Source organism: Macaca nemestrina, chromosome 12 (assembly GCF_043159975.1).
Source record: "Macaca nemestrina isolate mMacNem1 chromosome 12, mMacNem.hap1, whole genome shotgun sequence".
NCBI classification, from domain to species: Eukaryota; Metazoa; Chordata; class Mammalia; order Primates; family Cercopithecidae; genus Macaca; species Macaca nemestrina.
This window is the reverse complement of record NC_092136.1, coordinates 47,069,691-47,084,306: the sequence shown is the minus strand read 5'-3', so window position 1 is coordinate 47,084,306 and position 14,616 is coordinate 47,069,691. Positions and strand designations below refer to the sequence as shown.

Sequence of the window (14,616 nt, the reverse complement as noted above, 5' to 3'; positions counted from 1 at the left end):
CTGAGGCAGGAGAATTGCTTCAACCCATGAGGCAGAGGTTGCAGTAAGCCAGGATCACACCCCTGCACTCCAGCCTGGGCAACAGAGCGAAGCTCTATCTCAAAATTAATTAATTAATTAATTTAATTAAAATTTTAAAAATGGGATGGAACAGAAAATGTCAAAGTGGACACAGTATTTAGTTATGTGCATATGGGATCACGATATAAAATATACTTCCAACTGCAGGCTGTAGTCAGAAATTTTTGAAAGCTAATAGACTGGGAGGGGTGGCTCACAACTGTAATCCCAACACTTTGGGAGGCAGAGGCAGGAGGATCATCCTGAGGTCAGGAGTTTGAGACCAGCCTGGCCAAGCCAGGAGTGGTGGTGCATGTCAGTAATCCCAGCTACTTGGAAGGCTGAGGCAGGAGAATTGCTTGAACCTAGGAGGCAGAGGTTGTAGTGAGCTGAGATCGTGCCACTGCACTCCAGCCTGGACAACAGAGCAAGACTCTGTCTCAAAAAAAAAAAAAGAATAAAGTAAAATATTTCTTAGATAACTAAATTCTTACTATTAAGTGAACAAGATAACTAAAACTGTTAATAATTTAGAATCAACCATATATATGATAGGCGGAATAAGGTCCTCCAAAGATGTCCATATCCAACCCTTGGAACCTGTGAATGTGTCACCGTACTTGGCAAAGGGACTTTTTAGATGTGATTAGTGACTCTGATCACTTGGCTAACCTTAAAAAAATTAAGGAGTCTGAGATGAAGAAATTATCTGGTATTACTGGGGTGGGTCTAATCTAATCACATTGGTCCTTAAAAGTAGAGAATCTGGCCGAGTGTGGTGGCTCACACCTGTAATCCCAGCACTTTGGGAGGCTGAGGCCGGCGGATCACGAGGTCAGGAGATTGAGACCATCCTGGCCAACAAGGTGAAACCCCGTCTCTACTAAATATACAAAAATTAGCTGGGCATGGTGGTGGGCACCTGTAGTCCCAGCTACTCAGGAGGCTGAGGCAGGAGAATGGCGTGAACCCGGGAGGCGGAGCTTGCAGTAAGCTGAGACTGCGCCACTGCACTCGAGCCTGGGCGACAGAGCGAGACTCTGTCTCAAAAAAAAAAAAAAAAAAAGGCAGAGAATCTTTCCCAGCTGTGGTCAGAGGGTGATTTGACTCCAGAAGAATGGTTAGAGACATGCAACACTGCTGGCTTTGAAGACGCAGAAAGGAGACCAAGAGCCCAGGAATGTGGGTGACCTCTAGAAACTGAAAAAGGCAAGGAAACAGATTATCTCCTAGAGCCTCCAGAAACAAAGGCAGCTCACAGCTGGATTTTAGCCAAGTCAAACCTCTAGTTCACTTTCTAAGCTATAGAAATTTTTGTTGGACTTCTTGCCCTACAGAATTGTAACATAGTAAATGTGTGTTTTTTAAAGCCACTAAGTTTGTGGTAGTTTGTTACAGTAGCAATAGAAAACTAATACAAGATACACTGTATTAATTTAAGCTTTCTCAGAAATTGCAGTTTATAAAGTATAGCTGAAAATCAGAGGATAAAAGAGAAAACAAGAAATTACAATTTTGCAGCTCTTTAGGACCAAAAATTAGTAGTTCAAATAATGCAGCATTTAAACTAGAGGATATGATTCTTACCATAGGTGTCCATGGAATATTTGAAATGTGGGAAAAATACATTTACATTCTTTAGTTCTTCCACAGTTAGGTCCCTGAACTTGTACTGAAAAGAGAAAAATAAGCATGTAGTAAGAATAAAGCTTATAAAAGAACAATTGCAGTTAACTTTTTTTTTTTTGAGACAGAGTCTCGCTCTGTTGCCCAGGTTGGAATGCAGTGGTGGGATCTCGGCTCACTGCAACCTCCATCTCCTGGGTTTAAGCGATTCTCCTGCCTCAGCCTCCCGAGTTGCTGGGATTACAGGCATGCGCCACCACGCCTGGCTAATTTTTTGTACTTTTAGTAGAGACAGGGTTTCGCCATGTTGGTCAGGCTGGTCTCAAACTCCTGACTTCCTGATCCACCCGCCTCGGCCTCCCAAAGTGCTGTGGTTACAGGAGTGAGCCACCACGCCTGGCCTGCAGTTAACATTTAACTGACAATTTACCGTGTACTAGGCCCTGAGCTCTGAGCTTTACAAACATGAATGGTATTTGATTTAATCTTTTTAACAACACCCCTAGGAGGCAGGGAGGGCTTTACAACTGCTCTATAGGAGCAGCAGAAGAAAACAAGAGCTAGAGAATCAGAGTAACTTGCTGAGTTCGATAGCAAGTTAAATAGTGAAGCCGGAGCTCAAATCCAGGACCAGGGTCTTTAATCTCTAAATCAAACTGCCTCCAAACACCTCCAGAGAGAGAAGGCAGAATGAAATCACCCCTCTCACCACCATTCAAGATCCAACTGTCTTTTTGGCATGACTTATTCACTTGAGACACCTCGACTTTCCCATCCCACCTTCCTGGCACTGCATGCTGGGTTTCAAATGGAAAACAAAATCATGTAAGGTTTTGTAGTCAGGTGTGTGAACTGCCTCTTCATTTATCCAGATGTCTTCTCAGAGATACTAACTTGGTTGTCTTGGGGGCAAAATCATTTAAATTATTTAAGCTTATTTTCTCATCTACAAAAATAAATCATACCTAACTCTTACGCTGCGTTGAGGTTTAAATGAAAGAAAATAAGTATATTAAGAGTTTACCATTCTGAAAATGTATTTGAGACAACAGTTCCTTTTACAATGGCACCAAAAAGAATAAAATATTTAGGAATAAATGTAAAAAGGTACAAAACTTCGACTCTGAAAACTACAGAACATTGTTGAAAAAAATAAAATAGAGCAAAGTAAATGGAAAGCATCCCTTGTTCATGGATTTGAAGATAGTATTGTTAAGATGACAATTTTCCTCAACAGATTCAACACAGTCCCTATCAAAAGCCCAGCTGCACTTTTTTTTTTTTTTTTTTTTTTTTGCCAAAGATGTACAGACTCTAAAATTCATATGGAAATTCAAGGGACCCAGAATAGCCAAAACAATCAGGAAAAAGAACAAAACAGCTGGTGGATTCATACTATAATCAAAAGACAGGCTATAACCAAAAGGAGAAAATAACAAGTGTTGGAGAGGATGTAAAGAAATCAGAACTCTCAAAAAATAAAAAATAAAAATAAAAAAGAAAACAAAATTAAAAAAAAAAAAAGAAAAAAAAGAAATCAGAACTCTCACACATATACCACTGCCAGTGGCAAAATGATGCAGCTGCTTTGGGAAACAGCCTGGTAGTTCTTCAAAAGATTCAACACAGAGTCAGGGTTACCACATGACTGAGCAATTCCACTTCTTGGTATACACCCAAGAAAAATGAAAACAGGTATCTTGTATACGACTGTTCATACCAGCATTATTAATACTAGCCAAAAAGTGAAAACAGTCCAAATGTCCATTAACTAATGAATGGATAAATAAAATGTGGCATATCCATAAAATGAAATATTCAACCACAAAAAGGAATAAAGTGCTAATACATGCTACAACATGGATGAACCTTAAAAATGCTATGCTAAGTGAAAGAAAATAGACACAGGAAGTGCCTGCCTTTGGTCTTGGCCAGAGACTGTGCTTCCCAGAAAAAAAAAAGAAAAATTAAAAATAAAAGAAATGAGACACAGAGGCTACCTATTTTATGATTCCATGTATATGCAATATCCAGAACTGGCAAATACATAGAAACACAAAGTAGACTGGTGGATACCTAGGATTGTGGGAGTTTGGGAGAAAATGGAAGAGGATTGCTAGTGGATCCTGTTTCCTCTCTCAGAGCCTTAAGTTGTTTGCCCGCAAAAAAGATACAGCTTGCCGGGCGCGGTGGCTCATGCCTGTAATGCCAGCACTTTGCGAGGCTAAGGTGGGTGGATCACCTGAAGTCAGGAGTTCGAGACTAGCCTGACCAACATGGTGAAACCCCATCTCCACTAAAAATACAAAATTAGCTGGGTGTGGTGGCAGATGCCTGTAATCCCAGCTACTTGCGAGGCTAAGGCAGGAGAACAGCTTAAACCCAGGAGGTGGAGGTTGCAGTGAGCCAAGATCGTGCCATTGCACTCCAGCCTGGGCAACAAGAGCGAAACTCCAACTCAAAAAAAAAAAAAAGAAAAAAAAGATATAGCTCTACTGCCTACCAACTTCAACAGGTGTGTATGAAGGTCTTACAATTAACATATGTAAAAGTGAGATAATAAACAAAATATGTATACAACAGTAAGTACAGGCAGGAAACTACAAATTGACACAAAGAACATCTAAGTTACAGAAAGGCCTCTGGAGAAGTTGAATCTACATTTCAGCCTAGAATCTAGAATGGTATAGAAAATTAGTGGTTAAGCCTGTAATCCCAGCACACTGGGAGGCCAAGGCAGGCAAATCACTTGAAGTCAGGAGTTCGAGAACAGACTGGCCAACATGGTGAAATCCTGTCTCAACGAAAAATACAAAAATTAGCCAGGCGTGGTGGCATGCACCTATAATCCCAGCTACTCGGGAGGCTGAGGCAGGAGAATCACTTGAACCGGGGAGGTGGAAGTTGCAGTGAGCTGGGATCACCTCGCTGCACTCTAGCGACAGAGCCAGACTCTGTCTCAAAAAAAAAAGAAAATTAGGGGGAAAAGGGAAGGTCATTCTAAGATGGGGAAGAATTTGCTAGAAGAGAAGTCTGACTATAAACAACTCGAGAGCAGGAATCGTCTTTCACTCATTGTTCTATCTCTTCACAGTACTTAGTACAGGGTGTGCCTTTGATAATGTTTTTTTGGATAGGAGTTAGGAAATAGGCAGATTTATATGAGTAGAGTAGACATAGAAAGTAAATATGATCCACAGCATTGAGCATCAAAACTAAGAAATGATTAGCATTAACTAAAACAGACTTGTTTAGTCTGCTGGGCAAAGTGAGTCCTAGATTCAGTGCCCATGATTCAGTGTAAACAAAACTGAATGAAGTCACCTCAACTCCAAACACTACACAAATGTACAAAAGGCTGCATTGTTGTCACCTGGAATATACATATTATCAACAAATATAATTTGCTTCATTTTCCACTATTTTTCACATCCTTAAAATCACTGGAGAACATGATTATTAATAGCTATATAAGGCTACACTAGAATTGATTTAATTGCAAAACTGCTACACAAGTTTCTCAAAGCCAGCAAAAGCACTCTTCTCGGGACTTAAAAACCCAAATGTTACTATTAAATATTTCATTTGCTGTTTTGTTTTGACACCCCCCTACCTTGCCAAAAAGGACCTATTTTATCTGTCCCAAGGAAAATATTAACTTTTTTTTTTTTTTTTTTGAGACAGGGTCTCACTATGTCACCCAGGCTGGAGTGCAGTGGCACAATCAGGTGCGTGCCACCATGGCTGGATAATTTTTTGGTATTTTTCATAGAGACGGGGTTTCACCATGTTGCCAAGGCTGGTCTTGAACTCTTGGGCTCAAGGGATCTACCTGCTTCACCCTCCCAAAGTGCTGGGATTACAGGTGTGAGCCACCACACCCAGCCTTATTTTCACTACATATTAAACAGCGTATCTTCTTAGTGTAATATTAAGACAGATTTCATACTGGTCCTCACCACTGAAAATTCTGCATAACATTCTCTCAAGAAATGTGCCTCAAGCAGTGCCATGTGCTTAAAGGGTACAAGTACTTCACTAAAGAAGAAAGTGGTCCAAGAGATTCTAAACATGGTTATAAAAATTATTAAGACTGAAAAATTGAGTTTAATAAAATTTTAAATTTGCCTGCTGTACTACAGTATATTCAGAAGACTGATATTTCTTTTCTCTTTTTTCTGAGAGGCAGTCTCACCCTGTCACCCAGAGTAGAGTGCAATGGCATGAACTCGGCTCAATGTAACCTCCATCTCCCGGGTTCAAGCAATTCTCCTGCCTCAGCCTCCTGAGTAGCTGGGATTACAGGTGTGCACCTGGCTAATTTTTATCTTTACTAGAAACTGGGTTTCACCAAGTTGGCCAGGCTGGTCTCGAACTCCTGAGCTTAAGTAAGCCACCTGCCTTGGCCTCCCAAAGTGCTGGGATTACAGATGTGAGCCATCATGCTTTTTTTTTTTTTTAACTGAGTTTCACTCTTGTTGCCCAGGCTGGAGTGCAGTGGTGCTATTTTGGCTCACTGCAACCTCCGCCTCCCGGGTTCAAGCAATTCTCCTGCCTGAGCCTCCCAAGTAGCTGGGATTACAGGCACCAGCCACCATGTCTGGCTTTTTTGTATTTTTAGTGGAGATGGGGTTTTATCATGTTGGCGAGGCTGGTCTCGAACTCTTGACCTCGTGTGATCCACCTGCCTCGGCCTCCCAAAGTGCTGGGATTACAGGCATGAGCCACCACACTTGGCCCAGAAGACTGATATTTCAAGAGTATTCTTATATGACTTTGCTCAAATGTAGGGCACACTGAAGAATAATAATACTTTGTAGTATCATTTATTAAAAGAAATTTTTAGCAGGAAGGAATCTTATAGAACAAGTCCAGTATTTTTATTTATTTATTTTTTTTTTTGAGACAGAGTTTCACTCTTGTTGCTCAGGCTGGAGTGCAATGGCGCAATCTTGGCTTACCGCAACCTCCACCTCCCAGCTTTAAGTGATTCTCCTGCCTCAGCCTCCCAAGTAGCTGGGATTACAGGTATGCACCACCACACCCAGCTAATTTTGTATTTTTAGTAGAGACGTGGTTTCTCCATGTTGGTTAGGCTGATCTTGAACTCCTGACCTCAGGTGATCCACCCGCCTCAGCCTCCCAAAGTGTTGAGATTACAGGTGTGAGCCACTGCCGTATTACCATTTTATGAGTGAGCACATCTAGGTTAAGTTGCCTCTCCGACAGAACTCAGCTGGTGGAGCAGAAAATAGGAATTAGGAAACTAGGTAATTTCTCTAAATGTAACACTTAATATAAATGAAGGAATATACTTATGTGGCTGGGCATGGTGGCTCACATCTGTAATCCCAGCTTTTTGGACAGTCCAGGACGGAGGATCACTTGAGGTCAGCAGTTCGAGACCAGCCTGGGCAACATAGCAAGACACTGTCTCTACAAAAATAAAAATAAAAATTGGCCAGAAGTGGTGATGCTGCCTGTGGTCCTAGCTACCTCCAGAAGCTGAGGCAGGAGAATCACTTGAGCCCAAGAGTTTGAGGCTGCAGTAAGCTATGATGGTACCATTGCACTCCAGCCTGGAAGACAGAGCAAGACTCTACCTTTTTTTAAAAAAAGAAAAAGCGCCGGGCGCGGTGGCTCAAGCCTGTAATCCCAGCACTTTGGGAGGCCGAGACGGGCGGATCACGAGGTCAGGAGATCGAGACCATCCTGGGTAACACAGTGAAACCCCATCTCTACTAAAAATACAAAAAACTTAGCCGGGCGAGGTGGCAGGCGCCTGTAGTCCCAGCTACTCGGGAGGCTGAGGCAGGAGAATGGCGTGAACCCGGGAGGCGGAGCTTGCAGTGAGCTGAGATCCGGCCACTGCACTCCAGCCTGGGTGACAGAGCGAGACTCCGTCTCAAAAAAAAAAAAAAAAGAAAAAGCACACACTTTTTGAAGAATAATAAGTACTGGTGAATTGACCCACCCACTTACGATACACAACTGTATGACAAAGCTTTCTGCCATAATGGAAATAATCTATACATACATTGTCCAATATGATAGCCACAAACCACATGTGGCTACTAACAATTGAAATGTGATTAGTGATTTGTTCCTGTTTTTAAAAATATGCTCATTTATATCTTTTGCCCAATTCTCTATTTACTGTTTGTTTGTTTGTTTTCTGTTTTTTTGAGATGGAGTCTCACTCTGTTGCCCAGGCTGGAGTGCAGTGGCACGATCTCGGCTCACCACAATCTCCACCTCCCAGGTTCAAGTGATTCTCCTGTCTCAGCCTCCCGAGTAGCTGGGACTACAGGCACAAGCCACCATGGGCGGCTAATTTTTGTATTTTTAGTAGAGACAGGGTTTCATTATGTTGGCCAGGCTGGTCTCGAATTCCTGACCTTGTGATCTGTCCGTCTCAGCTTCCCATAGTGCTGGGATTACAGGTGTGTGCCACCATGCCTGGCCTATTTATTGGTTTTAATATTGATTTGTAGGCATGCTTTATATATTTTAGATATCAAAACTTTGTCAGTTATGTGTGCTACAGATAGCTTCTCTAAGTTTGTATCCTGCCTCTTCACTTTCTTTTTTAAAAAACTGAGATAGGGTCTTGCCATAACTACTGGACTCAACAGATCTGCTTATCTTGGCCTCCCAAAGTTCTGAGATTACAGGTGTGAGCCACTGCGCCTGGCTGCCTCTTCATCTTCTCCACAGTGTCTTCTGTTCTTAATTTTAATATAGTTGAATTTGTCTCTTACTTGTGTATTATTTTAAAACGGTTTGCATATTCTGAGCCTATACCATTTATATTTTTAGGTTTTAAAGTTGTCTTTTACATTTAGGTCTTTAATCCACTGGAAATTTTTATGTTTGGCGTAAGGTAGGAATACAAGGTACAATTTCATTTTTCCCATGTGGATATTCACTTTTCTCTGCATTCTCCTTTCGCGAGTTATCTGCAATGTCTTCTGTTTTATATTGCATTTCCAAACATGTATGACTATGATTCTAGGCCCTTTAGTCTGTTTCACTGGTTAGTCTATTCCACACCAATGCCACACTAAATTTTACTTGCCAGTACTGATATTTGGTAGAGCAAGTCCTCAAATCTATCATCTATTCTTTCTTTCTTCTTCTTATTTTTTTTTTTTTTTGAGACAGAGTATTGCTCTGTGGCTCAGGCTGGGGCGCATTGGCGCATTCTCAGCTCACTGCAACCTCTGCCTCCTGGGTTCAAGCGATTCTCCTGCCTCAGCCTCCCAAGTGACTGGGGCTACAGGTGCCCACCACCATGCCCAGTTTTTATATTTTTTAGTGGAGAGGAGATTTCACCATGTTGGCCAGGCTGGTCTCGAACTCCTGACCTCAAGTGACCCACCCACCTCAGCCTCCCAAGTGTTGGGATTACAGGCGTGAGCCACACCACGCCCAGCCCTCATATCTATTCTTTTTCCATAACAATGTCAAAGTTATCCTTGGCCTTCGGCTCTTTTAAATGAATTTTAGAATCAGTTTGAAGTTTCCAAGAACTGCATTGACCCTATAGATCAATTTGGGGAGAACTGACAATCTTCACATCTATGAAACTGGGATATCTATTTAATAAGATTTTTTACTTTCTCCATAGTTGCTTAATTTTTTAATGTACTGATCATTTCTCCATCGATTTTTCCACAACAAAATTATTTCTTAAGTTTTTAAAAATTTTAAATTCATTTATTTTTTATTTTTTTGAGATGGAGTCTCCCTCTGTTGCCCAGGCTGGAGTGCAGTGGCACAACCTGAGGTTACTGAAACCTCCACCTCCCAGGTTCAAGCGATTCTCCTGCTTCAGCCTCCCAAGTAGGTGGGATTACAGGCACGTGCCACCATGCCTGGCTTATTTTTTTGTATTTTTAGTAGAGATGGGGTTTCACCATGTTGGATAGGCTGATCTCGAACTCCTGGCCTCAGGTGATCCACATGCCTCCGACTCCCAAAGTGTTGGGATTACAGGCATGAGCCACCGTGCCTGGCCTTAAATTTATTTCTATGTTTTAGAGACAGGTTCTCATCCTGTCTCCCAGGCTGGCAAGCAGTGACACAATCATAGCTCTCTGCATACTCAAACTCCAGGGCTCAAGCTGTTTTCCTGCCTTAGCCTCTGAAGTAGCGAAGACTACAGGCATGAGTAACCGTGCCCAGGCTAAAACTATTTTCAGATATTAAATGATATTATTTGCCTACTGCAATGAATGGTCAGGGAACCTCAAATATTTGCTGAACTGACTTGTTTCTGATTGGTTTCCTTAATTTATACAGCAAACAAATACTTATTAATAATAAGCTATCCCAGCCTGGCCAATATGATGAAACCTCATCTCTACTAAAAATACAAAAAAATATTAGCCAGGCGTGGTGGCAGGCGCCTGTAGTTCCAGCTACTCGGGAGGCTAAGGCAGGAGAATCGCTTGAACCCAGAAGGCGGGGATTGCAGTGAGCAGAGATCGCGCCACTGCACTCCAGCCTGGCTGACAGAGCGAGACTCCGTCTCAAAATGAATAATAATAATAATAATAATAATAATAACAATAAGTTATCTATGTGCCAGACTCTATGCTATGCACTGACGGAAAAAAGAAAATACTATTCTACTCTCACCCTTGAAAAAACCATTGTCTCTCTTCTTTTCCTTCATTCCAGTTCCACCAAAAATATGCTCTATGCTTGAATCTTAACTTGAACAATTCTTCTCATCGGACAATCCATCATCCTCTGCACATTAAACCTTGAATGGTTCTTTTAATTTCATGTGCTCTGAAGAGGAGACAGAAAGCGTAGTAATCCTAAGCATTATGATACTTCTCTTCCTACAAGATCTGCACCTGTCGCAGTAGATAAATTCATTCAAGTCCCTTACATAAACAATTTCAATCGTAAGGCTTCAAAACCTCCCACGGATATGTAAACTGCCCCAACAAGGAAAGAAGCAAGTATAACAAAAATGGCATAAACTATGGTTTCCGCATTAGAAAGTCTTAAGACGCATTAAGAATCACTTAAGGCCGGGTGAATCACTTAAGGCCGGGTACGGTGGTTCATACCTGTAATTCCACCACTTTGGGAGGCTCAGGCGGGTGGATTACTTGAGGTCAGGAGTTCAAGAACAGACTGGCCAACATGGTGAAAACCCATCTCTACTAAAATACAAAAATTAGCCAGGCATGGTGGCGCGCGACTGTAGTCTCAGCTACTTGGGAGGCTGAGGCACGAGAATCGGCTTGAAACCAGGAGGTGGAGGTTGCAGTGAGCCGAGATCGCGCCACTGCACTCCAGCCTGGGCGACAGAGCAAGACTCTGTCAAAGAAAAAAAAAACCTTAACTAGGAAACTGGTGGAAACTAGTTTTCTTAACTAGAAAATTGGTGGGGATTTCCTCAGATTGTACACCGGGAACTCAGGTTAGTCAGGTCTCGGAAATAAAGGTCAGATTTCTAGGTCGGCCCGCCTACTCCCCAACCTTCCAACATTAAGATCTCTCCAGGGCCTTCAAGCTCTGTCTTCATCCCTAAATCTACTCAGCTCTTTCATTCACAGCACAGTTATTTAGTACTTATGTTGTTGTCAAACACAGTGGCTAGATGAAGGGAATACAAAAGCACAATCTTTGCAGTCAAAGGGGCTCACAGCAAGAGTAAGGTTTGTAAATACATAATTACTCCACAATGTGATAATCGGTATCTTTGAAAACAGAAGGGTTGATTCAATCTTCCAGGGAGTGACTGAGTTGGGTCTTACAAAGGATGAGCTTTGCAATTCAAGAAAAAAGAAAAAAAAGACAGACCATTTCAGCAGACAGAAAGGCGTGGTTAGGCGAGTGCTGCGAGCTGTTCGAGGTCAGTGAAGCTGGGGGTATGAGGAGGGCTCGCACCAGGTGGAGGTTGGGAAACCTCGGAGTTGCGGGAGAAATCAGAATCCAGGTCCCCTCAGCCACCCTGGGGCCGCTCCCCATAGCCAGCTGCCCCCGCTCCAAGCCCCACTACAAGCCGGGAAACGCAAAACGGAGGCAATCTGGCCAAAGGCAGAGGAACCCCCCCCCCCAAGACCCTGAGGACCCAGACCTGGCCCTGCGGACTGCCCGCACCTTGCCAAGCAGCCGTCTCAGGCCCTCGCAGTCGAACTCCATCTCCAGCCCGGTCCCGAGCCAGGTCCCACGACCCCAGCCTCCTGGCCTTGTTCCGGACTTGCTGCAGGACGGAAGCCGCTGAGGACCAAACTTCCGGGCGGTCCAAGGCCCCGCCTCTTTCCAGACTGAAAACTCCACCCGCATTCAAAGCACCGGGTTCAGCCGCGGCTGCGTCCGGAATCCGAGGTACCTGGTTCTTGACCCCGGAGTGGGCAAGTGACGAGGGCACGGCCAGAAACGCGTTGGCGTCAAGGAAACCACGACCCATCTTCCTGGAAGGAAACTTGAGGACACTTATGAAGGGAAGACTAGGAAGGACCGGAGTAGAATCTATAAAGGAGGTAGAAGCAACACGCGGTGTTCTTGAAGAGTTTCCAGACAGATGTGTTAAATTCCGCAGTGTATCAGGAAAGAGCAAGACCTAAAATTGCGGTTGAATTTAGGAAGGAGGCGGTAATGGAATTTCAGAAGCAAAATTTCAGGGAGTAGAAAGGAGAAACAAAGTCAGGAGGATCCTTGTCGGAGAAGCGGAGCCCCAGCATGAGGGTGGCGCAGCACGGGGCGAGGGGTTACTTTTTAATTTTTTTAGGGGTGCCATAACAATGTTGGTGGTCAGAGAGAGGAGACAGCCAGGTGAACGAAAAAGTTGGAAAACAAGAGAGGAGGGAGGTGGGTGAATAAGGTCATTTGGAGAAGGTGGGCGAAGAAGAGATGCAGGATACAGTAATTTTCTGGTGTTATTTGGTCTCCTTGACCCGTGACTGACTTACCTTCCCTGTATCCCAGGCGTGAGCCGCTGAAGCGAAAAGTCAGGAGCTGGATATTGTAATTGTCAAGAGGTTGGGCGTATAGGAGGGAGATTGTATTTATAGGAAGATCTGAAGGGAGCGCTGCCCTAACTCAGGAGAAGCAGCTGAAAAGCTGGAAGGAACATTGATTCAGAAAGTATTTGTTGAGCATCTACTACTTGCCAGCTACTTTTCCAGGTCTCAGGATACAGCAGTGAACAAAATACACTCAGATAGCTGCTGTCTTAAGGGTGTCATTCCTTTATTAGCAGAGGGAGAGCAAAACAATAAATGTAATAAGTAAATTATTCAGCGTGTCAGAAGGTTGATTATGTGTTGTGGAGAATAAATTCTTAAAAGGGTAAGGACATTGGGGTAGTTCTCACTGAGGGTTGAGGGAGTAAGTGTTATGAATCAGAGTGCAGACAAAGCAGAAGCCTAAGATAGGCATGTGCAGAGGGAGGCTCAACACAGCAAGAAGGCCAGTGTGGCTGGAGTAGAATGAAGTAAGACGGGAGTAGAGACAAGGAGGCTAAGTCAGGGAAACAAGAGGGAGGAACAAATGGTTTAGAGAAGTGAGTCTTTTAGTGTGATCTCCAGACCTGCAGCCTCAGATGCGGGGAGTTGTTAGAAGTGCAGAGTCTGCTGGGCGCAGTGGCTCACGCCTGTCATTCCAGCACTTTGGGAGGCTGAGGCGGGCGGATCACGAGGTCAGAAGATCAAGACCATCATGACTAACACAGTGAAACCCCGCCTGTACTAAAAATACAAAAAATTAGCCGGGCGTGGTGGCGGGTGCCTGTAGTCCCAGCTACTCAGGAGGCTGAGGCAGGAGGATGGCATGAAACCAGGAGGCGGAGCTTGCAGTGAGCCGAGATCGCGCCACTGCACTCCAGCTTGGGCGACAGGGCCAGACTCCGTCTCAAAAAAAAAAAAAAAAAAAAAAAAAAAAAAAAGAAGTGCAGAATCTAAGACCTCACCCCAGCTTTGTTCAATCACAGGCTCTGGTGTTGGGGACCAGCAGTTCTCTTCTAACTAGTCTTCCAGATGATTCTGATGGGTGATGAAGTCCAAGAACCATGTGGGGCTTTGTAGACAATTGTAAGGACTCTGGCCTGTCCCTGCCCTCCAGCCAGAGACCATCAGGAACACACCTGTACTTAAACAAGTTGAGTTCATTATTAATAGGTCTTGCAGTGAGGAAGCAGGTGCTGTGGAGAACCATTGGGACAGCTTGGTGAGAGAGAGAACCTATTACAGAATTTGGGCGATTTGCGGGAGGGCTCAAGAAAGCCAGGCTTCACCCTGGATTGGGTGCTGTCAGAAAGCAGGGACGTTTCTGTGACTAGGTATCTGAATCAGTATTGTCTGTAAGATGGACAGACTAGAATGAAGATAAAGCTATACTTGGTAAAGAAGCAGCAGTCACTCATAATAGAGAAGAACATTTTTATATTTCATGGCTTGCAGTGACCTTGCTCTCTTGTCTCTTAGACAAAATTTTGAAATGGCCTCGTTGTGTCTCACCTTTTTTAGTCTGACTGACCTTGTCTCACTCATGTTGGTGTTCTGTGAGATTATGTGCCACAGAAGAATAACTGGGCCAAGCTGTGAGCATCAGTCCAGCTTCTAACAACCCTGAAGTCTAGCTGTGTCAGACCAGCTCTCAGATGTCAGGGCCTGCCTCTTCCTTTCTCAGGCTTTTAATCTGGGAGAAAGAGAAAGCCACTGGGAGGGTTCAAACAGAACAGTGACATGATCTGACTGAGTTTTTAAAAAATATTAATAACTCTGCGGTGTTGTGAAGAGGCAGCAGTATGGGGCAAGAGTAGGCCAGAAGACAACGTAGGAGGAAGATTACAGAGAAAAGTTGATAGAAGGGCTGTTAAGTGCATCTCAGCCAGATCTAACCAACCTTGAAACAGAACTGCCAGGGGCTCCAAGTTCTAATAGATGCTGCCAGAAATCCGTGTTA

The 14,616-nt window shown here is 43.6% G+C and overlaps 1 protein-coding gene across 4 annotated transcripts in view; it reads right to left on the bottom strand.

Moving 5' to 3' along the window:
• The window catches only part of LOC105486987 (UEV and lactate/malate dehyrogenase domains), a 72,249-nt gene extending 60,309 nt beyond the window's left edge, over window positions 1-11,940 (bottom strand). For 2 of the 4 annotated variants that reach the window (XM_011750215.3, XM_071074980.1), the window contains exons 1-2: window positions 11,812-11,940; window positions 1,648-1,732 (exon numbers count right to left, since the gene is read on the bottom strand). In XM_011750215.3, the coding sequence (XP_011748517.3) occupies window positions 1,648-1,732; window positions 11,812-11,853 (127 nt within the window). In that variant the 5' untranslated portion in view covers window positions 11,854-11,940. Of the gene's footprint in view, window positions 1-1,647; window positions 1,733-11,788 lie in introns of all 4 variants that reach the window. The other 2 variants (XM_024794489.2, XM_011750216.3) reach the window with 2 other exon arrangements.
• Window positions 11,941-14,616: the final 2,676 nt, after the last annotated feature.